At 51.7% G+C, this 24,943-nt stretch overlaps 1 protein-coding gene across 3 annotated transcripts in view; it reads right to left on the bottom strand.

Moving 5' to 3' along the window:
* Positions 1 to 23,840, bottom strand: part of Ksr1 (kinase suppressor of ras 1) — a 135,417-nt gene extending 111,577 nt beyond the window's left edge. For all 3 annotated transcript variants that reach the window (XM_060387191.1, XM_021639783.2, XM_021639784.2), the window contains exon 1: positions 23,397 to 23,840. In XM_060387191.1, the coding sequence (XP_060243174.1) occupies positions 23,397 to 23,627 (231 nt within the window). In that variant the 5' untranslated portion in view covers positions 23,628 to 23,840. The remainder of the gene's footprint in view (positions 1 to 23,396) is intronic.
* Between the last annotated feature and the right edge of the window lie 1,103 nt (positions 23,841 to 24,943).

Raw genomic sequence — 24,943 nt, 5'->3', positions numbered from 1 at the left:
CAAGCCAAGCAGGGAGGTAGGAACTGGAGGGTGGGGAATACAATGGTTCCCAGGAGCTCCAAACATCTGCCTATGTGGCATCCCGGGTGCTGGGCTCAGGTCAGGGGCCTGGGGACTCTGGACACACACTGACACCAGGCCAGAGTCAGAGCCTGGCAGAGAAGAGGTCACAGGAACCCCCCTATCTGCCAGAGCAGGTACCTTGCATCAACTGGTCCCCCCTCTTTGAGGCAGGACTCCCTGAAGTAACGCCCTTCTGTGCACCTATATATCCAAGTCTGGCACACACACTAGATGTCCAGTAAATGTTTACCAGGTGCCAACTTGACCCTCTGAGAGGTATGAAGGACAGAACCCTCCTTGGAGGTGACACATTGCAGGACCCCAATGCTGGAACAGACCAGGACAACTGGAACCTCCTCTGCAGTCTGCTTCCCAGAGAACGTATCTCTCCCCATACGGCCAACTCCTCACCGTGAAGCAAAGGAGGCCTCATCTACAAAAAGAACACACATGGCTGGAAGCCTATGCCCAGCTTCCTACATGGCGAGGGAGGGAACTCTTGACGTTGGAGGTCCTGCCAGGAGGCCACAAAGGGCTATGTGTTAAAAACAGACCTTTCACAAGCCTATCCTTTGAAGGCCCGTTTCTGTAGGCACACAATTCTACAGGCACTGCACGGCGGCACAGCAGAATGCGGCCATGCTTTGTGAGTGAAAACGCCTGCACCGAGAGCAAGGGATGCAAATGCTTTACGGAGGGGCATATGCCAGCAGATCTCGTCTACACCGACAGCACAGCAAAGTAAGGCCTGCAAGAGCTGTTAGCGTGACAAGACAGGGCCCACACAGGAATAGACATGGCAAGTCTCAAAAGGAGCTATCCAGGGCCGCAGGCCTAGCACCCTCCCCGCTCGGGAACACGGGACAGGAAAGAGAAAGGAAACAGAAAATACCCAGTGAGACAGGAAGAACTCCAGGCGGTGAGGAGAGGCAACCTCAAGCCTGAGGCGGCAGAAAGCAGCCCAACTGCTGCAGACAAAGACTAGGGGTACATACCAGGACACCAAGCAAGAGCTTGAGAAGCAGGAGCACTGATATGCTAGAGGGGTGTGGCTCTCTCCTGAGGGCATCAAGAGCAGCCCCTAAAAGCTGCCCACCCACCCATCAACAGTCACCTCCTTTGGTGCCTCGACAAGGAACGCCCCATGCACAATGCTAACAAAAGTGCTACCCTCAGCTGAAGTACTCCAGGCACAATGAAGCCTCAGGTTGAGGCCCACAGATCCTCAGGGGGCAGGGCCTATGGCTGGGTGGTCTTTCCCAGCAGTCAAAGGCCACTTCCTGAGAACAAGCACAGTAACTAGGCAAAGAGGGCGGACGTGGAAGCAGGACAGTAGAGGGTTGAGATATGCTGGGACACCACCCATGCTTGCACACCTCAAGAATTAATACCTGGTATTCTGAGTGGGCTGAGAGGGCACGGACACCCCACACTACAATCTTCCTTCTTAAAAGCGTCAGAAACGGGCTGGGAAGACAGCTGAGCTTGGGACAAGCTCTTGGTGCACAACCATGAGGACCAGAGCTTGAACTCCCAATACCCAGGAGCCTTTGGGAAGGAGAGATAAAGAGTTTTTGAGAGGAAGAAACCGGAGAATCATGGGAGATGCTGGCAGCCTGTCTAGCCAGAACAGTGAGTTCAGGGTCTGGTGAGAGATCCTGTCTTAAGGAAATAAGGTAGAAGAGTAGAATGCCCATGTCTTCCTCTGGTCTGTACACACGTGCACAGTCACTCCAGACACACACACAAGCACATACATCGCAGGTATACACATGTACAAAATGGCAGAAATGCCATCACTTTCTCCTCCACAACTCACCTCAAACCTGGGCCTGAGGTCAGTTCGCCTGACAGCAGGCTCTGAGAGAGAGAGGTTTGCCTGCCTACAGGACATTCACAGAGTAGGGTTCAGGAAGAGGCCTGGCCAGGGGAGGCTGAGACTAGGGTGCACCCCAGGCCACAGATAACCCTGTGGAGACCTTTGGAGCAAGACAGGCTGTCTGGACTGTTTCTGGATGGGGTGGAAGTCCCTTGGAAAAGCCATCAGTAAGAAGCCATCAGTAGCCGGTGCTCACAGAGCAGCAGACAGGAAGCACGCTCCTGAGGGGTCTGTAGCCTGCACAGCGAGCCCCGCCTCTCCGAAGGGTTCCCCAAGCAGCTCCTGGCTACAGCAGAGCATCTGTCCAAGGATCTCAGAAAGACGCCACACACGGAATAAGGAGGAAGAACGCTGCCACTCACAAAGGAGCTGACAGGATCTAATGTTCTCAGTCCTGGTTTTAGATTATTTTTAAGAACACATAATTTCACTTCAAAAGAAAAAAAAAAACCTGTCGACAAGTTGCTCTGTGAAATTTCCATTTTCCTCCTCATCATGCTCAAGCTCCTACTTCACACACCTGAAAAAAAAAATCTATTTTTTGATCTGTAGATTCAAGGCACGTCACGTGAGCAGATATTCACACTGAGCTAGGGGCCAGGTCTTGGCAACAACACAGTGGGGACAAAATTAAACCTGAGAAACGACTGCCACATTACACTCTATGAAAATCCATCCAAAACATTTCTACATAAATATGGCATGATTCTCCTGACAGGAGAAATGCAAGTTTACCAAAGGAAGCCTGACAGAAGGAAATCACCAACCAAGCGTGACCACAGAGGCCTGTGATCCCAGCCTACTGGGGAGTCTGAGGCAGGAGGATTGAAAGTACACGGCCTGCCTAGGCGATGAGGGAAGACAGCACAGTCAAGGTCCTGGGCTAAATTCCAGAACAAAAAACCAAGAAAATGAAAGTGCCAAGAAAACACACAGCTAGAAGGCCATTCGTGGACACTATCTCCATACATCCTTCGCATTCATTTTATTTTTTCTGTCTTTTTGTTTTGGTTTGGGAGAAAGGGTTTCTCTGTGTAACCCTGGCTGTCCTAGAACTCACTCTGTAGACCAGGCTGTCCTTGAACGCAGAGATCTACCTGCCTCTGCCTCCCCAGTGCTGAGATTAAAGGTGTGCGCCACATCGCCCTGCTTATTTCATTTTTTAAAATAATTAATTGGACTCGTGCTCTTGATGACCTGGTTGTTGCTGCTGCTTTTTGGTTGACTGGTTGGTTTGGGTTAGTGGTCCACTAGGATCCCCTTCTCATTCTTTACAGCACAGTGCCTCTAAAGGTTGCGCTCGGTTTGGCTGGCACAATACCCCATGGCTGCACGTTGAGGGTAACAGCTATCTGGATTGCTTACAATTCCCCATTGGGGCAAACCATGCTGTGTTGGGCGTCCTTGGGGGCTGCATTCTCTGAGTCCTCGCTGGCCCTTGACACACACCCCTAGTGTCTCCGCTCAAATGATACTGAGCTTGCCTCAGGCTGGGCATGGTAGCAAACATTTATAAACCCCATCAGGAAAGAGGTTCCTATAGAATGATCTGGTTCAAGGCCAGCTTGGGCTCCGTAGCAAGGCTCCGTCTCAAGAACAAATCTCTTTCCCCGACAAGCTAAAGAATGGGATCCTCAAGCCTGACGCAGTTGCCAGCAGAGAGGGGAAGCAAATGGGAGTCCACCTCGGCAACTCCCTCGGTTGCTCTGCGTGCATTTGTATGAGGGGTGGGGTGGCACCTGTGCCAGGGCAGGCGTGTGGAGTGAGAGGACAACCCACTGGAGCTGGTTTCCTCTCCGGATTTCTCTCCCGGATTCAAGGGACTGAACTCAGGTCAGCAGGCTTGGCAGCAACCACCATTACCCACCTGAACTGCCGCGGTGTCTCAAAGAGCTTCGGGCTCACAAACAAACTGCAGAGGAGCTGGAGGAGAGCTCAGCGGTCAGGAGCCCACACTGCCCTTGCGGAGGACATGGGTGTGGTTCCCAGCATTAACACAGCAGCCTACAGGCCTCTGCAACTGCAGTCCCCAGGGTCTCTGACGCCTTCTTCTGCTCCCCACAGGCTCTGTGCGCACATGGTGTAGTGTACACACGTAACCTTTTTTTAACGTGGAGAACGACCGAGGAAGATGTGCGATATTGACCTCTGGCTTCCACGTGTGCACACATGTTCATGGAGGCAACACTCACGCATCTAAGCACCATACACACACACAGATTATGACCCACTGCTCAACATTGTAGTAGGTGCTTATAATCCCAGAACTAAGAAAGCTAACTCCGGGGGACTGCATAGTTCCAGGTCACGCTCAACAGTCTCAACTACATGGCAAAGACTTTGCTTAAAACGACAAACAGGGCTGGAGAGATAGCTCAGAGGTAAAGAGCACTGGCTGTTCTTCCAGAGGTCCTGAGTTCAATTCCCAGCAACCACATGGTGGTTCACAACCACCTACAGTGAGATCTGATGCAGGCAGAACACTGTATCCATAATAAATAAATAAAATCCTTAAAAAACAAAACAAGCAAAACCCAGACATGTCTTCATCCTTAAAGGGAGAAGAATTCCCTCCTATCAGTAAAGCTGCCCTTTGTGGATGACACGCAGCCATCACTGAAGTAAAGCTGCTGTAGTATCCCGGAAAGGCTGAAACAGGCAGGGAGGGGTCACAGGGTCACCCTTCTCCCTGTGTGGCCAGATTTCATACTTGCACCACCATGGTCCAGTATGCCATGACCACAGACCAGTCAGACTGCAAGTTCAGTCTCAGGCTGTCACTGCTACCAGTGGGGCCCTTGAGCAGCCACTTCTCCCTGCTAGACATCTTCTCCCTCCTGTGGGATCTAGGGAAGATCTGGACTCCTGGGCCAGCTGAGAATGGCGGGACAGTGTTCTCATTGAGCCCAGAGCCCTGTTCCTGAGTGTGTGCTACAGTAACAACCACCCTCATCACACCACTATCCAACACTTGGGGCCTTTCTAAGAGGGCGAACAAGCACGGGCTTCCAGCACAACAGCACGGGCACCTTGGACATGAAGCCAAGACTGTAGTCCTCCTTCCAAGATGGCTGACGTGGAGGAACCTGGGCTCAAACGGCAGGATTCTCCTTGTTCCCTGGTTCACAGATGGCGGCCATCACTGCTCAACCTGAGGGAGCGAGGCTTGGGAAGCTCTCTCCGCACCAAGGCAGCTCTGTTCCCTCAGGACTGCTTGCTAGAAATAGCTCAGAAGCAGGAAACTTCTCTGCTCCTCTCTGGAATTCAGGACTAGCTGAGAAAAAGTCTTAGTGGCCAGATATGACACAAGCCTGTCCTCCCAGTCAAGGGGTTAGAAGAATGTAAGTTTAAGGCCAGCTTGTCATTGCAGGCAGCAGACCCACAGCCTACCCAGACCAGCGCTCCGCCACCTGCTCAGAGTCAGAAAATACACTTTGTGTAAGTAAAACACACAGCTTTTTACAGCAGGTTTGTATCCTACTCTCCTAAATCCATTCTTAACTAACAATTAAGGGAAGAGGTTGGACATAGCCCAACCGGCAGAGGGCTATGCCTGGCATGTGTGAGGCCCTGGGTTCCATCACCAGCACCACATGGGCCAGTATGGTGGGCCAGTAGTCAGAAAGGTCAATAGTTCAAGGTCATGCTTGGCTACTACCAAGTGAAAGGCCTAAGTGCCCAGAGGGGAAACCACAGGACGAGTCTCTATTCTGTTCCAAAAAGGCTTAACTTGGGGTGGTCCTAATTTTGTGTAGCAGCGGGAATGTGACAAGCTCCATGCAGGGGCCCCTAGCCTCCTTCAGGGTTCTGCCGTGAGCTGGGTGTCCCCTCCCAGCAGTGAAGGGTCAGTCCCACGAAGCTTAGTTTTGCCCATTGTCTGTACAGTTATACCCCAGACTTACAACAGTGCCCGGCCCAAGTGGGCGCTAAACAAATACCTAAAGAGAAAATGAAAGGCAGGCTGGGACTGCAGCAGGCCTGAAGTCCTGGCTTTGATATCAGCATGGCTGTGCACGCCGGCAATCCCGGCACTTAGAATACGGCATAGGAGTATCAGAGTTCAAAGTCAGTCTTGGCCAAATAGCCAGTTCAAGGCCAGCCTGGGCCACATGAGAAAGGGAAGGAAGGAAAGAAAGAAGAGAGAAAAACAAAAAAATCTCATGTGAAAATACTCTGATTCTAGGTCCTCACTTAAAAATAAACAAAGCCGGGCATGGTGGCTCATGTCTTTAATCACAGCACACTGGGACGTAGAGGCGGGCTGGTATCTCCCAGGACATCTCTGAGATCGAGGTCAGCCTGGTCTACAAAGTGAGCCCAGGACAGCCAAGGCTACAAAGAGAAACCCTGTCTCAAAAAAATCCAAAACAAAAATATTAAAGATAAACAATTGCCCAGGAAGGTTAAGCAACCTGCCCAAAAACACAGGCAGGAGGCAGAGCTCTTCACACATCAGGCATGGTGATCTCGGCGACTATGGTGTCGCTGCTCGCCCTCCTGGTTCAGCAGCCAAAGACAGACAGACATGGTCAGTGAGCAGCAGACAAGAGAGGGGAGGAGGGGGCAGGGGCAGTGAGGCCCCATGAGCCTAACCTGCCCCACTTCCCCTGGGGAGCAGCAAGCTTGACTTTCAAACCCAAGCAGAACCTGGTTTGGCTGCCACAGACTGACAGGAGCCGGTCGGCCTCGGCGAGTGGAACTGGGGCTTTCAACACGCCACATCAGGGAACGGATGAAGAAATCTGGGTCCAGGGAGGAAACTGAGTTTAAAACGCAAATTGCCCACGACAGAGTCTGGGCATCTGAGGCCACTAGGTCTTTCTAAGAAGAATCAGGAGCCGCTCGAAGCGGGAGGGCCGAGTGCAAACGCCCAAGTTTCCATTAGTCACGTGGTGAGCTGTAACACATGTGGCTTTCTGTGCACAGGTACCACAGGAGCATGCAGGCCCCCTCCTGTCCCCTCCCCCCTCCTTTCCTCCTCCTCAAAAACCGCCAGCCAACCACACAGAGGAGGTTTCTTGTCCCCTCATAGACAAGTTTCCATTTGCCGATGGAGCTGTCCTTTGCTCTGCTCTGTCTCCTTGGCCAGGGTGAGTCAGGGCCGGCATGGGACTGTCCCTGAGCACTTATCACCTTCTTTTTAGTAAGATCAGCCACCAACATTCAAAATACAACTGTGTCCTGATGCCACCTGATGGGCTGGGAGGGTTGGGAGGGGGTGTGGGGCTTCCCTTTTTCTGGGGAGAAAGGGAAAGGGGAATGGGGAAGCAGGGGAAGGGAGAAGGAAGGGGACACCCTTAGGATGTAAAGTAAATAAACTGAAATAAATAAATAAATTACAGCTCTGCCATGTGCAGCCAACCACACTGCCTTGCTTTTCCTACAGCGCTCTGTGGGACTCGAACCTGTGCTTGGCTCTGTGAAATCCAGTGCCTGTCCTGCCTGAGCTTGTTCCCCACAGGAGCCTCTCCCCAGCTTCATCTCTCCCAGGAGCCAGCCATCTCCGGCCCCACCTCTTCTCTGTTAATCCAGGTTCCAACACTCTGAGGTCTTTTGTTTTTGTTTGGCTGTTGTTGTTCTTGGGGGATTTGGTTGTTGGTTTTGGTCCTGTTGACAACTTTATAGTCTTCAAAATGGCAACAAAAGGGGGAATTTTTTTATATAATTTATTCACTTTATATCCCATTGGAGGCCCCTCCCTCTCTCTTCCTCCCTATGGCCCTCCCCCAGACCACAGAAAGGGGGATCCTTCCTCCCCTACCATCTGACCCTAGCCTATCAAGTCTCATCAGGACTGCCTGCATCCTCTTCCTCTGTGGCCGGGTAAGGCCACCCGGCCAGGGGGAAGTGATCAAAGGGTGGGTAACCGAGGAGTCCATGTCAGAGATAACCCCTGCTCCCCTTACTAAGAACCGACATGGAAACTGAGCTGTCATGGGCTACATCTGAGCAGGGGGGTCTAGGTCCTCTCCATGCATGGTCCTTGGTTGGCACACGAGTCTCTACAGGACCCCAAGGGTCCTGATTTGTTGGCTTTGTTGGTCTCCTTGTGGAGCTTCTGTCCCCTCCTGGTCTTTCTGTCCTCCCATTCTTCCATAAGACTCCCTGCACTCTGCCCAAAGTTTGGCTGTTAAGTCTCAGCATCTGCTTCAATCCCCTGCTTGGTGGAGTCTTTCAGAGGACAGCTATGGTAGGTTCTCATCCTGTTCCCTCTCTTCAGCAGCTTCCAGTGTCTATCCTGTTTGCCTTCTGAATGAGAATTAAGCATCCTCCCTAGGGGGACATTTTCCAAACTCTTTCTCCTAGCATAGTTTCTTTCAAAGTACTAAGCACTAGCAAACTCTTTTCATGTGGTAAAGGCTGTGTTTGGGGGACGGGGAACACACAGGCATGTGTCACAGCATTCATGTGGCAACCAAGGGACAACTTTTGGGGGGTTTATTTTCTTCTTCCACCATGTGGGTTCTGAGAACCAGACTTCGGAGCCAGGCTTGCTAGCACCCTTCCCCCCCCAAGTGACCTCACTGCTCCCAAAGCCTTTCCTTGTCTCCTCTGGCCCCAGATATGAACCAAGGTGAAGCAGCTTTCTAAGGGGTGAAATGAAACATACCAGTATAAATTCAAGCAACTGTAGACTCCACCAATGCCCTTCAGCCTGATTTATCCTGGTGTATTCATAAAGGTGTATTCATAAAGCTATCATGACTCCAAAAATTCACTCAGAGAGAACTCCTGGGAAAAGCTTGTGATGTCAAAATCGGACTGATCCGTCTCAGGTTAGCCCTTGTTGTGGGATGAAGAAACAAGGAGCCCAAATTATTCTCTTCCTGGGATCCGGCCTTCCTTTCTCAAACTCACATGCAGGGAGCCCCAGGAGCTGGTTAACGCTGACCAACCCTGGCTCCAACTCAATGGCAACAGAACTTAGGAGCCGTTCAGGCCCTTCCAAACGGCCATGATGCCCCAGCCCGCTCCCCAGGACTGTCACAAAACCCGCGGCTCATTCTAGACTGTCCAGAAAGGCTTTTGAGGGGTTTGGGACCATAGTTAAGCTTATAGAGTGCTTACCTAACATGCACAAAGCCCTGGGCTGGATCCCCAGTGCCACAAAAACTAGGCACGTTGGTGCACACCTACAGTCCCAGCACGCAAGAGGTAGAGGCAGGACAGGTGGAAGGTCAAGATCACCTATCAGCAAGTTCAAGGCCAGCCTGGAATACACGAGACCCTGGCTCAAAAGGAAAAAAAAAAAAAAAAAAAAGAAAGAAAAGAAAAGAAAAAATTTTGAAGCATCCACTCAGATTTCACGTACTCTCTTTGCCCACACTAAGGAAAGGAAGCTATGAAAACACCACCAAGTCAGACCAGAAGTGGTGGCACCCACCTGTAACCCCAGCACTCAGGAGGCACTGGTAGGAGGGTCACGAACTCAAGGCCATCCTGATCTACATAGCATGCTCCTATCTTAGAAAACCAAGGGCTGGAGATATAGTTCAACAGCAGAACACTTGCCTGGCATGCACAAAGCCCTAAATGGAGGGGGAAGGGGAGGAGCCAGAGGAGGAGAGGAGAGGAGAGCAGAGCAGAGAACCACATCCCTAGGACTATCTTCCTGGCAGAAGCTAAAGCCAAAGTCTTAGCAAAGATGGGGCAGCAGGGGAAGAAGGGGGTTTCCCACGTCTGCTTAGACATCGTTTCCCATCAGCCGCTGCCAGGTAACCACACCTGGTCTCCTCAGCCCGGCATCAGAGCTGGCCACCTCAGTTCCCAGCCCCTCCCTTGGCAGCAGTCCAAGGCACCCCTACCAAGGCTGGGACAGTACCCCACAGTGAAGGCTGGCACCACAAGGTGCATTTCCCAAGATCTTACACACCAGCAGAGATGAGTCAGCCAGGCAGCCTGGGGAGCCTCAACCTCCTTCACACCTTACTGACACCTCCTGCAGCTTTGCTCAGCCAACTTGCCAGAGTCAATGCAGCTCGTAGGCAGGTCTATGCCGTGCCACAGAGCATTGTCCAGAAAAAGGCTGAGGAGACAGTGTGAGAACACCATCTCTGTGACCACTGTGTTCCAAGCACCCACTCCCGCCTCAAGGCTGTCACCCGGGGCAGTCCCTGGGATTCATGTTCCGGACTTCTTCTATTCATGGACCCCTTCCCCTTGCTGGAAAGGCCCCCTTTCTACCACACCAGCCCCAAACTGACGCCACACCTCCACCCTCTCTCTCCCCACTTCCCATTCTCCTTGTCTCAAGCCACTTCTCTCCATCCTTGGCTTCGCCCTCTTCCTCCCCCGCCTGTCTTTCCCCAGTGTCTAAGACAGGGCTCACAACAGCAAGTAAGTGCTCAGTCAGTACTGAATGAACGCATGGGTGAGAAATAAAAAGTGAATGCGAGATAAAGCTCTAACAAGGCCCCCAAATTTTTTTCAATAGAGGGGCTAGAAAGAAATGCACAAATACATAGATTAGAAAACTGGGAGTGGGCGCATGCCACAAACTCCCAGAACTTAGGAGGTAGAGGCAGAAGGATTCACAGTTTAAGACCATCCTGGGCAGCATGAGACTTACAGCCATGGAGGGGGGAGGGGCAGGGGGACAGGGAGCACACAACAGAGACAGACAGGGGTGAGCCGACACTCCAGACTCTAGCCGAACAATTCCATGCATGGGAATTATCCTAGAGAAATGAACTCAGAACAGGAACAGAAGAGGTACCTGTGTAAGGATGATTCCGGTCACACTATTTAAACAGTGCAATTCTAGAAACAACTGAAATGTCCAAAGACGGGGGAACGCCGGGCAGACGACAGCACAGCTACTGAACACAGACTCACACAGCAATTAGAATGACAGAACCGAAGGTAACAGGCGCGTTTGAAATTAACGCTCAGCCAAAGCCAGGCCTAGTGGCTTAGTCCTGAAATCTCAGCTACCCTAGAGACCTCGGCTCACAAGCCCAAAGCCTGCCTGGGCTACAGAGTAGGCTGAAGGTCAGCCTGGGTGACTGAATGAGACCAGTCTCAAAACTTAAAAAGAGGACAACATCCCAATATAACTCGGTGGTATGGCACTTTGCCTGTCATGTGTGAGGCCCTAGGTTCAATCCCTAAGCCTGCAAAAGGATCCATTAATGCTAGGCAAGACAATGTGTATGTGCGAGGAATTTCTTCTTAAATACCAGGTTCTAGGCCAAGCACCCTCTATATCTGGGTAAGTCCTCATGGTGTCCGGAATAGTATGTGTTCCCCTTATCTACTGGGGGAAAATAGTATACAAAGAGCTCAGTAACTTGCCTAAGATCAGAGCTAGCAAGGAGTCAGGAAATGACTGTCAGCCTGACCCCACAGACCATGCACACGCTGTGTCCTCAGAGTGGTCCTTCCCATGAGGACATCATACCTGTGCCTGAGAAGACAAGCCCAGACAAGTCCAACAGCCAAAAAAAGCAACCATCACCTGAAACACGACAGAATACAGCAGAGACCTATGGGACCAAAAGCTGGCCACTGCTGTCTTCCAGAGGAAAGCACTGAGAGAGCAGTCAGCAACCCTGGCTTCTGGAACAACTGGGCGGAGCCAAGACACAGAACCAAGGAGGCCAAGGTACTGGGTGCTGGATCTCAGCCAGTTAGGACCAGTAGAGATGGGCAGAGGTCAGCATCCACCTGCCGCTCTGAGGCACGGAATTCAGGTACGTTAAAGCACGCTCACCTATCTAACGACACAGATAAAGGAAAAGTAGGAAGCTACGCCTGAGCCATGGAGAAGAGTGGACAGGCCATCCAGGCGGAGCACACGCAGTATGAGTACAGACTGCCAGCTTGGTCTTAGGGAGAGGGAGGGCCGTGAGGAGAAGGAAGTCCCCCCATAACTGAGAGGACCAGGCTAGAGCAGGAGATGGCCCAGCAGTACTGACAGGGCAGAGTGTGGCAGGCTTGGGGAATTACGGGATGGAGAGCCCTCCTAGCCGAGCGACACAGGCAGAGCTCTTCTGAGGCAGGCAGCTGGGCTCCAAAACCTCCCTAGTCTCTCTTTCCCAGAGACCACCAGCCTAGCCTGCCACTTCACAGCCCAAAGCTGCTTCCTGTGGAAGCTTCCTCCGGTGGGAAATCGCTACGAGGTGTGTGTGTGTTGGGGAAGGAGGGGCCTCTCAATACACTTTCTCTCTACCTTCATGCGTTTGAATATTTCCACAATAAAGTTTCAAAACAGGTGGCCAAGCACAGTGGCAACTCGCCTGCAATCCCAGGACTCGGGGGGGGGGGGATGAGAAGGAAGGATTATCTTGAGTTCAGAGGCCAGCCTCAGCTACAGCGCAGGGATCAAACAAACATGGGGTGGAGAGATGGCTCAGTGGTTAAGAGCTAGCTTTCAGATGTCCTTCCAAAGGACTCAAGTTCAATTCCCAGCACCCATGTCAAGTGAGTCACAACTGCTTGTAACTCCAACGCCAGGGGTATCTCCTACCTGGTAACTATGACGTCCACAGACACTTGCATTCACTTGCACATACCACAGAGACACATACGTAATTAAAAAAAAAAAACTAAAAATAAAGAACAAAGGCTGAACTGATAGCTCAGCACGTAGAGCGTTCGCTGGGCAAGCTTGAGGGCCTGAGTTCAATCCTGAGAAATGAAGCTGAAGCAGAGAAAACTGATTCACTCACACATGTATGCATGTACACACACACACACACACACACAGACTATAATTCCTGCAATTGGGAGGTGGAGGAAGGAAGAAAAAGTTCAAGGTCCTCCTCGGCTACAAAGTAAGTTTGAGGCTAATCTGAGCTACCTGAGGGCCTGTCTCAAAAAATAAAGGCGGGGGGTGAGGAGGGGTGACCATCCAGGTCAAGTCACAATCCTGCACCATCCTTGGCTGTGCAAATCCTTGCTCCTTACACCTCAGTTTCTTTTTTGCAAAAGATGATGGCGGGAGGACGACCACACACCCCTGATCTGAGGACTACATGCCAGAGAGCACGGGGGTGCAAGGAGGCCGTGGTGAGGAGCAGGCAGTAAAATGTCAGCTCTGATGACACATCCACTTTGTAGCAGGTATCGAGACGCAGTCTGGAAACCGCATGCCTGTTCGACTTGGTGACCTGGGGAGGATGAAGCGGGGTAGCATCCAAGCTGTAGTTCAGAAACCTCGGGCCACAGAGAGGGAGCCCAGGCTGCAGCACCCCCACAGCCGCCCCAGCCGGCTTCTTCAGGCCTAGGGGACAGAGAGAACTCCGCCTCCCTCACAAAAAAGCCACCACCAGCAACAGGAAGCTGCTTCCTTTCCTCTCCTTCCGAGCCAGCATTTCCTTTTTTGTTTTAAAAAGCATTCCTTGTCTGCAGCCCAGCCCTTCCCCTCCCCTCCAGTCCCAGGCTCAAACGCACCCACAGCCATCTCTATGTCTCCAGCCTCCTGCTTGGTTTTCTGTCCAACCAGGAATAGGGGGCAAAGGGGACAGGGAAGAGGAGGGATGCGCGGGCACACAGACCTCTCTGAGCAGCAGTGACGTGAGGAGTAGGAGCCTGGGACTCCCGAGACCCCTCCTCCACGTCTAAAGCAAGCACCTCCCTCCCTCAAGAAAAAGCTACTTCTCCCTGGGCAGAGCCCACTGGGCTTGGGCTCCCCGCCACCTCCAAACCCCACCTTCCGCCTCAGATGGGAACTCCAGCCTATAAAACACCTAGAATACAACAACACTGGGTCAACCGAAGCCCACATGCTCTTTCCTTGCTCAAGGCTAAGGTGGTCCCTCAACTGTAAGCAGAAAGTGAGGCCCTGGATGAGTCCTTTGGGAAGCCCTGTTGCAGGACACCTCAGGGCCTTGGCTTCTGAAGCTATGGGGGAAGGGAAGAAACATACTAACGTAACACATTCTCTACTTGAAGCCCACTTCCAAAGGACCATCTTGCAGTATGGGAAAGCCTAAATAAATTACGCCTTTTAGGACCCCAGGCCTAGTGGGACAGGGGTCAAAGGCTCTGTTCAGTGAGACAAAGGACATTAAGATCACTTTTTAAAAATGACCTGTAACTGGGGCTGAAGGATGGCTGAGCACTGGCTGCTCTCCTGGAGGGCCCCAGTTCAGTTTCCAGGGCCCGCATATCAGCTCACAACCACCTGTAACTCCAGTTCCAGGGAATCCTATGCTGTCTTCTGACCTCTGCAAATACCAGGCATGCACACTGCACACACACACACACACACAGGCAAAACATTCATGTGCTGTGGTGGTGTGAGTAAGAATGCCCCCACGGGTTATATTGCTTGAAACACCACGAGGGGGTGGCAGTAATTGAGAAGGATTAGAGGTATGGCCTCAGGTTCCCCTCCATGATCAGGATGTGCTAATAACCCTCTGAAACGGGAAGGAATCCCCTAATTAGGTGCTTTCTCTTCCAAGACTTGCCATGGTCATGGTGTCTCTTCATGGCAACAAAGCACTGCCTAAGACACACACACAAAATAATAAACCTTAGACAAGAACAAGATGACCTCTAACTTCTTTATTCTTTTCAACAAAACTGTGTACACTGGACACTATGGTACAGGCCTGAAATCCCAGCACAGAGGAGGCCCAGGTTCCAAAGCATCACTGCAACCGCCTGGTCCAAATAGCAAGTTCCAGGCAATGAGGGATAGATAGGGAGACTATTTAGGCAGACTGTCTTTAAAAACTGAAAAAGCAAAGCAAAACGAAGTATCTAAACCCAAATTAATGAGCTAAGTTGGCTTCAAAGCCTCCAGATATCAAAGCCACCGCATCTGCAGCTCACCTCACATCTGTGGAAGCAAAAACCTCCCGATCAATATCCTGCCAATACAAGCCCGTGGTTGGTGCTGTGTGGAAATTTATTTTTCCTAATCAGGGCTGGCTGGTTCCTGTACAGCATATTTCATTCTCCACTTTTTCCCCCCTCAAAAATGTGAATGCAAGGCTTAGCTCATTCTTGTCATTATTCCCAGGGCAAAAATAAAAAAATAAAAAGAAGGGAGGGAACAGCATCCAAGTAGGATGGTAAAATTCCCTGCTGCCCACCAACACCGGAAAAGAGGAAATGCAGACATGTTGGGATAAGTCAGTTTGGTGATGGTGGCAGTGGTGGTCCTCTAGACTGAGAGTTTTCTTCAATGCACAAGAAAACATGACATGGTATTTTTTTGTTGTTTTTGTTTTCTTATCTCAACAGCTGGCCCCAGAGTAAACCTCAGCATTTCCACCTGGGTGTTAGAATAAGAAGCCAAAGAGGATGTCAGAAACTAGTATCTACACAGTAATAACTTCAGATTTGCGCTGGCAGCATTGACGGGGGTGACTTTGCTTTCCACAGATGTAAGGTAAGCTACCTACCGGACTGCGAGGTCTTCATCAAATGTGGAAACAACTAAAAAAAAATATGTATCTCTCCCTTTCTTCCTTTTTTTTTTTAACTCCAGGACAATTTTATGAGAATGTGAAAGGAAAAACAAGTCAGGCTATAAATTGGGGGAGCAGCTGGGAGGAGGGAGAAAGAGAAGAGGAAGAGAGAAAATCATGCCTTCAGAAAGAAAGTGATCAGGTTCAGCAATGGAAGCTGGTGAGCAGCAGCATGGAGGAATGGGAGGGGGGTGCTTCAGGGAGCAAATGAGAGGGCCAGAGTGTGCACCAAAGCAGGCGTAGGCTTTTGGCCAGTATCCAGAAAAAGAGATAAAGAAAAGGAAAAGTTATGCTTTTCTGAGTAACTGGAAAGCAAGCAGGCCACATGACAAAGGCCTCATCACCGTACAGGCCAGAGGCCAGCCTGGAACTCACTCTGTAGCGTAGAGTCCAGCTTGTCCTCAAACTTGAGATGCACCCCTACTCTGCAAGTGCAGACATTGAAAGGAGAGTGTCATCAGGTCTGTGTCATCACAATTATCTTGACCGCAAAACCAACAATGGATAGGGAAAAAAACAAGAAAAACAAACAAAAAAAACCCACACCATCTTCACCAATATTTCCAACACGAGGCTGACAGGAGGGGAGGTTTTTTTCAGGGCCAAAGGCTGTCCATTCAGCCTGGGTGTGGTGGTGTGAAAAGAAAAGATCTTCCATTCAGGCTGAGCCAGGCCCACATGAGATACTTCACACAGCTTTCCAAAATCCCACCCAACCCTCAGGGTCCCTCAAAGTGGTCAGAGCAGAGGACCAAGCCATGCTTTCTCTTACAAGAACTCCTTAGGACAAGGCATACATCTTCCCTGTCAGTCAGCCAAGTTCAAGGCCCTATCCTGTCTCATTCAGGGGACAGCCTCTAACTCGGCGCTTGCCAGCCACTCCATCCATTCTCTCTGACAGGTGCTCAGCCCGGGCAAGGCGCTTGGCGCCAGGCCTGCCTACCTGAGCCCAAGCCTGGAACCTACGTAGTTTTAGGAGAGAACCAATCCCAGGTTGTCTCCTGACCTTCACTTGTGCACGATGGCACAGACCCCACATCCATACATACGCGCGCATTTAAAAAAAAAAAGGTAATTAAAAAAAAAATCAACGTGTTAAAAAAAAAACTTTTTAAGATGGACTTTAGATAGCTAGAGAGATGGCTCAGTGGTGACGAGGACGGGGCACTCTTCCAACACCTGTGTTGTGGTTCACACATCTGTTAACTCCTGTTTGAGGGGATTCGACACTCTCTTCCAGCCTCTGAGGGCACAAGGCACACATGTGGTGCACATGCATGCATGTAGGCAAAACGTTCACACACATAAAAATAAACAATTTTTTTTTTAATTTGAGTGGACAGATACTAAATGTATTCATACATTCTAATTCAGCAAAATCTTACTTGGAGGGAGATACTCACATCAGCATGCCAAAAAAAAAAATAAGTCCAATGATGGTGCACACCTTTAATCCCAGCACTCAGGAGGCAGGCGGGTCTCTGAGTTCGAGGCCAGCCTGGTCTACAGAGCAAGTTCTAGGACAGCCAGGGCTACACAGAGAAACCCTGTCTCGAAAAACCAAAAGGAATGTGTGGTATAAGCCCAAGATGTGGTCACTTGATGACACTGCAAAGTGTGCTCACTGGGATAGGGACACTCACAAGACACACGGGACACTTACAAGGCACCCACGATGAGCTCTGCAAGCACGCATGTGCCTTTCCATGCAAATGCACAGTGAAGCGCTGGGAGGAGTCAGCAAGAAAATGGTCGCTCTGGCAGGTAGCAGTACAGGTGATTCTGCAGTCCTCTAGGGCTGTGCTTCCTTCCCATCTGCTGAGCGAGCACTTGGCAATGTGTATAATAAGTATTGCGATTAAAGGTAGCAAGTTAGAGAATATATTCCTTGTCTCACGATTTGCTCAGAGAGAATAAAGCAGGCAGCCATTTGAAAGAAAGAAACTGAGTGGGCTGGGAACAGTGGCCCGTGCACTGGGGAGGCAAAGGCAGGGAGATCTCCCTGAGTTCGGGGCCAGCCTGGTCTACAGAGCGAGTTCCAGCCAGAGCTACACAGCGAGACCCTGTCTCGAATAAGAACAACAAACTGTGAGTAAGTCAAGTCGGCTTCTCCTTTCTCAGAATGAAACCAGCAGGCCTGGTTGCTTCACCATCAGCTGTGAGGGTGTGCTGAGCTGAACTGGAGGGAAAGCCACCCAACCCTTAAACCAAAAGGCTGCTCAGGGCAGCCACTCACTCACTGATCCAATGGGCTGGAACTGAGCCCATCCTTGGCCAGTCATCTGACCATTCATTCCCTGGGTGTCAACAGTCATGGCTGACAAGGCCCCTCCCCCAACTTGCCCACCATCGAGGTTTCTAGAGGCAGCTGCAAAGGTTGCAACATGAGTTCTCAAGCCTGGGGTGTGGTGGCACACGCCTGTAACGTCAGCAGTGGGGGGACAAGGAGGCAGAAGGATCGCTGCCCGATCAACGCCAGTCGGCTCAGGTTCCACCACCTACTAACTCCAGCTCTCTGGCTCTCCTAGGACCAGCTAGCGCATCATCATCCAACTGGGGACGAAATCTCACAGAGTTGCCAGAAACGCCCCCTGTGAGGAAGCATATGCTAAGGGCCTACTGGGAACTCCGCACGGAGCATGCTCAGGAGCGTTCCTCACAGATGCGGACCCTCTTTTCACAGAGGTGGTTCCCATGAACCTTGCTGTGGCTGCAGCTAGGAGGTGGTCCTTCTCTACCCAAGCAGCACCCCTAGCCTGCAGGTCCTGGGAGCAGGCGTGATAAAGGCTTCCCCCTCTAGCATCCCTGCCCTCCCTGGCTCACAGCCGTCACAAATAGCCCATCCTCCTCAGGCCTCCAGTGAGGGACCGCTGGGAAGTGGGTCTGTCCAGGGTAAAAGTTGCCAAGTGAGAATGATCACCCTTTGAACTAAATGCATACATGAATGGGACTAGACAGCTTGCCATGCAAGGACTTTAAAACACACACATACACACACAGAGAGCTTAGGGGCTGCAAGATGGCTCTAGGGAGTAAAAGGGCTTCCAGCCAGGCCTGACGGCCTGAGTTGATTCCCAGAACCCATGAGGTAGGAGAGACCTTACTCAACAAAGTTGTGCTGACCTCCACCTGCATGCCATAAATAAACGTGATGAAAAAAAAATTAAAACTGAGCTTAAAGACTCAGCCAAGGCTCTGTTACCTTCCCACACGTCTGCAGACACACTGTCGAGTGTCGCCACAGGCCAGCAGGCAGGGAAGCATCTAGAGTGGAATGCTGCTTCCCAGGATCGTGAGCCAAACCAGGCGTCTGAGAGTGGGAAGAGCCCCGCAGCTGGGAGGCGGTCCGTCTCTATCCAGGCAGCAACCCCAGCTTGCAGGTCCTAGGAGCAGATGTGCTAAGGCTTTCCTCTCCAGCACCTCAGCCCTCCTTGGCTTACAGCCTTCACAAAATAGCCCGTCCTCCTCAGGCCTCCTCTGAGGGGTGGTTGGGAAGTGGGTCTGTCCAGGGTAAAAGTTGACAAGATGAGAGTGGACACCAAAAGACACAGGCCCTCGGTTCCACATCCCTTTGGTGATAACTAGAGTCTCTCGGGCAAAAGGTTAAAACCAAGGCAGAGAAATGTCACTCTCAAGACACCACCTGGGCTAGGAAAAGAGAACCAGTCCAGTCTCTACAGGGAAGTCTGACTTGAGAGCAGTCACTGAGACTCTGGCAGTGTTTCCTATGGAACCAGTAGGTCAGACTGACTGATTCTACAGGATTCCTGAAGAGCTGAAGAGCTCTCTGCCAGCCATGGCAGTGGAGGCCCTGCTGTTCACCTACCCAACGACCCCTTTAGACTGAGCATTACCCTCATACCCAAAGACCAGGGTGGTACCCCACCCACCGGAGTCAAGGCAGCCACCAGCTAGGATGCAGCAGACACATCAGTAGTGATGGAAGGCCTGGCCAGGGAACACATCCCACCACGTTTGGCGGTGCCACTGGACACTTCCAAGGGCCATGAGGAAGCCTCCAAACTCTGTCCAGACCACTGGATGAGGGTCAGTCTTCTTTGCCTCCCAGGCGCAGCAAGGCCTCCAGGGTGCCTCCGCTCAGGAAGGTGGCCACATGCGCAGACCACCCATGACTGTTTCTGTTATCCTTTCTCCAGGAAGGCCTCATGAGCCAAGTCCTTTAGATACCCTACGATCAGTACGAGACCCTGAGCCAAGGTGGAGCCTGTTTCTGGAAGGCACTAGTACACTGGCAAGAAAGAACAGACTGGGCTGGAGAGATGGTGCAGCGGTTAAGAGCACTGGCTGTTCTTCCAAAGGTCCTGAGTTCAATTCTCAGCTACCACATGGTGGCTCACAACCATCTAGAATGAGACCTGGTGCCCCCTTCTGGCCTGCAGGTGTACACGCAGGCAGAATATGATATACAAATCTTTAAAGAAGGAAAAAAAAGAACAGATTACAGCGCCAACAAAGTGAGCGAGCATGAGGCAATGCAAGCATCTGCTTTGCACCCCACTGTCTACCCAGCGCACACGGATGGAAACCACAGCTGAGACCAGCAGGCCTAGCTGTATACAGCAGGCCAGGTGTCCCTCCGTGAGCACAGCTGGAGAGTGATAATGGGCTTGTCTCTTGTAATATTAGCCATGAGTTCAAAACCAGCTATATGCGGAGTTCAGCCAGGGCTACATAATGAGACCTCTCACTAATATGACCACAGCCCTGCAACTTCACTGAGTTCTGGCTGTGTTCCCCCTCCCGCCCCTCCCCGCCCTTTCCATTTAGACAGGGAAAGGGATGTGATGAAGTTGGTAGAGCGCCAGTAGATCCTGAGACTGAGAAGAGGCCAGCACGCTGCTGGGCCTTGGCAGTACTGGAGATCTGAACACAGGACCTTCAGCATACAAGGCAACTGTTCTACCACGAACTTATACTCCCCACCCACTTCACTCCCCTTTCAACCCAAGTCCACAGAGCAAAGCCATCAGCAGAGAGCGTATCATCATGACCTGGATCTTCACAAGCAGCTGCCCCTGGCCAGGGTCCCACAGGGGACATCCCGTGAGCTGCCACTCCCACCAAGAGTTCAGCTAAAAAGGACCAAAGTGGGCTGGGCCTCTTGAGTATCTGCCAGAAGTCTGATACAGTTGTATAAGCCAAGCTCTCCAGCCAGACACCTGTAATCCCGCACTCAGGAGACAGAAACAGGAGAATAGCCGTTAGTTCAAAACCAGCCTAATCTGTATGCTGGGTTCAACTGGGGCTACATAACGAGACCTGTCTCAAGGTCATATATATAATTATATATATATTACACATACATATGTGATTTCTGATATGTATACATAGGGGTGTGTGTGTGTGTGTGTGTGTGTGTGTGTACCAGAAATCTGGGGCTGGACAGATGGTTCAGCAAGCAGTTAAGAAAATTTGCTGCTCTTGCAGAGGATCCTTTCTCAGCACCCACATGGCAGCTAACAACCTGCAACTCCAGTTCCGGGGCTTCTGACGCCCTCTGCTGGCCTCCTCAGGCTCCTGCACACATGTGGTACACATAAGGTCACACAAGCTCACACACAAATACATTAAAATTCAAGGGGACACTGAGACCAGCCCTTGCCTGTCTACGTGCTGCTGAGGTGGGCTGCCCTCATGCAGCCTTCTGGGACTGCCTCCTGCCCCGTGTCATCACCTGCAGGAAATCAGTTATATGTACTTCTTCTACAGGTGCCCTGTACATGAATGTCACCAGGCCCCAACCAGAGAACGTTTGTAGGCAGACACAGACTCCATCAAACACTACAGGTGAAAGCACTCCATTTCCACTTGACAGATGTGGAAGTTTGAGAGTAGAAGGCATCAGGCTTGCTCCAAGGTCATCTAGACAGACGCAGGACCAATGACAAAGCTGTGTGGGCCTTCCATCCCCTCACACTGTTATGGTCAAGATGCTCACAGTAATAAAGGTGTCTCCCAAGCAATCTGCCCGCTATATCTGGTTTCTAGGGCTGTTCTTAAGTAGGGCTAGCTATGAAGAATAGCATACACAAATGCTTAACTCAATCCAACAGTGTTGCCGTGTCATTCCCCGCCTCCCCCGTCACTAAACCACAGAATGCAGAGCTTTTCAGAAACAGACTGAAGGGAACCACTCCAACCTCTTTCAGAGCAGATGGGGAAGCTGAGGCCCCGGGGATGGAGTGATTCACCCAAACTAGCTGGTAAAAATCCTAGGGAACCAGCCCCAAGGTCAAAACTTCCATTTGAAATGGCACCCAAAGTCTTGTGTTTTCAGGGACCAGAGGACCCTTCAAATACACCGAAAAGAACAGGGCACGTGTCCTGTTCACACTGCAAATGGTCCTCAGGCCTTCGAAAGCCACCAGGGATGACCCAGCCAGCTCAGAGGCCTGAACAAGTGGAAGCACTGAGGTATCCTGATTCCACAACTCCGTCAAAATGTGCAACATCAGAGCACAAAGAGAAACTGCAGGGAATAAAGAGTAAGCCATTCTCCACACACCCTGGGACCCAGGAGCACCTCAAAGGGACATCAGCCATGCCAACAACACAGCATCCCAACAGACACACACTGCAGGACAGCTACCCAGGAAAACACGGACCTCCAATGGAATCCGCTTAAAAAGCGAACTTTGCTGGGCACACACTGAGCTGTTTTCAAGAAATCCACATGCAGAAAAGCCAGGTGCAGGGCTTTGTTGGTTTGTCTCTAAAGCAAAGCCCTGCTCAGTCTTGCTATAGCAACTGTAACAAAAAACAATACTAGCTAGCGCTTGTTGGACTCTCCCAACGTCCTGGCTTCATAGCTTTTATGAAAATACAACTAAGGGCATTTCGGATCAGCCAAGGATCCCAGCTTGTAGTGGGAGAGGACAGAGCACTGGTCTTGCAATAATTAAAGCAATCACCAGCTGAATCTATGACAGCTGGCAGATGCAATTAGCAACGGTGGTGTGTGTGTGTGTGTGTGTGTGTGTGTGTGCGCGAGTGTGATCACATATCTAACAAAACAGACATCCTCAGATCTACAGGAACCAGATGTGGCAAGGCCAGGTGGGGAAAGGCCCTTCTTCAGGACAGGGTTATTAACTGAAGCCTGCACTTTCAAAGGCCTTCCAGCCTCTGGACAAAAGCAAGTTGGAGAGGCACTAGTTCTCCTCCAACTTGTAAAGGGTGGGGGAGGTCCCCCTTCTGAAATTCCAACCACCTTCCTGACTGGTTCTTCCAAATCCTTTTAATGCTGCACTGCCCAGCTATAATTTGAGGGAAGAGAGCTCACACATCTTATTTCTTCATTGCACTCCAGGTCATCTCTGTCAGCAACCCCCTTAAGTTCATGCTCTTATCAGAGTTCCCTTCCCCAGTATAATCCTTCCTAGGTCAAAACCCAGTGTTTGTGGAGTGGGGTGGGGAAGTCAGTGGGTAATTTCATTTTAATCAGTGAACCGCTGTGACATTGCCAAAGAAAAGCGCCCTAACGCCCGAACAGCAAAAACGCTGTTTCAGCAAACACTTTTTGAAAAGCGGCAGACAAGACCTGGTAGAAAGGAAAGGAGGGGACAACAGGAGAGCGGAGAGCGAGGGAAAGTCAGTGCCACCGGCCGACGCTCACACTTAGGGGACGTCCCCCATCACCCCCAGCCCACGCTACCGGGCTTAAGCACACCGCGAAAAGTCCAGCGCGTGATTCAGTGGGACAATGACTACCGTGAGCACTGGAAATGGGGTGAGGGCGGAAAGGGCTTTGCAGTGGGATGCCCGCGCGCATCATACCCGGCATGCTAGTCTTCGATTGATCCAGTCCCGCACTAACACCCCCTCCCCCAAATCCTCCCAAGGTGAGCCCTGGTCGTAGGTCCTCACGCCGCCGCATCAGCGAGCTCAGACAAGGGAGGAAGACTCTCCAGCCAGCAGAGCCGGCTGCAGGATGCAACTCGGGAAGGAAGGCAGCGGGGCGGCTCCCAGGGCACTGCCGGGTCGAGACCTCGGGCACAGCGTCTCCTTACCTCCAGGGTCCGGATCTCCTGCTGCGTGAGGTCGTGGGACACCGAGCACTTGGTGCGCAGCCCGCGCAGGCTGCCGATGGAGATGTCGATGAGCTTCTGCAGCTGGCCGCACTGCTGCAGCGCCCGGCTGGCCGCAGCCCCTGCGCCCCCGTCCGCGGCCGCCGCGGTGCCCCCGCCGCCGCCCTCCTTCTTCTCGCCCATCGCCGCCGCGCGCAACGCCGCTCTATCCATGCCTCGGCATCGGGGCCACTGGGGGCCGAGGCGAGCAGCCCGGGGGCACGGGCGCCTCGGCAGAGAAGCTCCGAACCGGGAAGGCTGCAATAGGAGCGCCCCTCGGCGCCGCCGAAGCCTGGAGTCCCGAGAGCCTGCCGCTCAGTCCGCTCCTCCCGCTGCCCAGACGCGGCGCCAAAGCGAAAGCCTCCGCGACCCGACGGCTGCGGTTGCTGGAGCCTTTAAGCGGGCGCGGGGGCCGTATCGGGTCCGTGGTGCATGCTGGGACTTGTAGTCCGCGCTGCGCATCTGCCTTCTGGCCCGCGCCCTTGGGCCCCGCCCGCGTTGTGGCCCCGCCTAACGCCTAGAAGGGGCTGCTCTGCGCCTGCTCCAATTCGCGTGCGTAGTGGTCTTGGAAGCTTGGAACCGAATCCTCCTCAGTGGTTTTACCCTCATCTCCCACTACCACCCGCTTCTCACACACGCAAGCGCACTCATTAGTAGCTTCCCAAGACCGGTGAATGGGGTAGGACAGGGGCTGATAGCTCAGACCCAGATAAACTCTGTCATGTGAGATATTGAGGGTCCGAAAATTTTTGTGTGACTTAGGTGCTGCCATGTAGGGAAATGCGTTACTCAGCGGCAGAACACTTGCCTGGCAAACACAAGGCCCTGGGTTTGATTCCCCAGAACTATCGAAAGAAAAGAAAAAGAAGCACACAGTCACCCTCATCCAAACCTTACAACACTTTACTCTGGTTGTGCTTGTGTTCACATAGGGCTTGACGCTGAACTGTCTATACCAAAATTAACGGGTAGGCAAAGAGAAAGGAGTTTCTTCCATGTTCCATTCCCTCAACGAAATAAATTCAGCGCCCCATGCCCTCCAGATGACGCGTGGGCAGCATATTAATTTGTTGAACACTTCCCAAGAGTTTCGGAGCAGAGAGAACCTGGGTTCAAATGTGATTTCCACCACTCCACTATCTGGTGTGTGAACTTGGGCAAAAAGCTTCCCCCCACCCCGATGCCCCAGTTTTCCCCGTCATACCAAAGGGGCTGTCTCAGCCGTCTATCCCAGAGGGCTTCTTAAAAGGTTATGGTTGTACACCACCCAGATTAACCCCTGGCGTGTGTGGTCATGTATAAATGTTAGTCCTTTCTAAACTCCGGCTTTCTGAATGAGACTCTGCGCCTGAGCAGTCAGTGGTCAAGGCAGCAGTATTTCCCCGTCGGTCCTAATCCAGCGTTTAAGCCTTACCACACCTGTTCACTCTCCTCTGCAATCAGCCTAACTCACATGTTCTAGCAATTTAAAAAAAAAAAAAAAGTGAGCC

The sequence above is a fragment of the Meriones unguiculatus genome, chromosome 7 (assembly GCF_030254825.1).
Source record: "Meriones unguiculatus strain TT.TT164.6M chromosome 7, Bangor_MerUng_6.1, whole genome shotgun sequence".
NCBI lineage: Eukaryota > Metazoa > Chordata > Mammalia > Rodentia > Muridae > Meriones > Meriones unguiculatus.
Note: the sequence above shows the minus strand (reverse complement) of the source record. Positions and strands in the feature narration are given on the sequence as shown.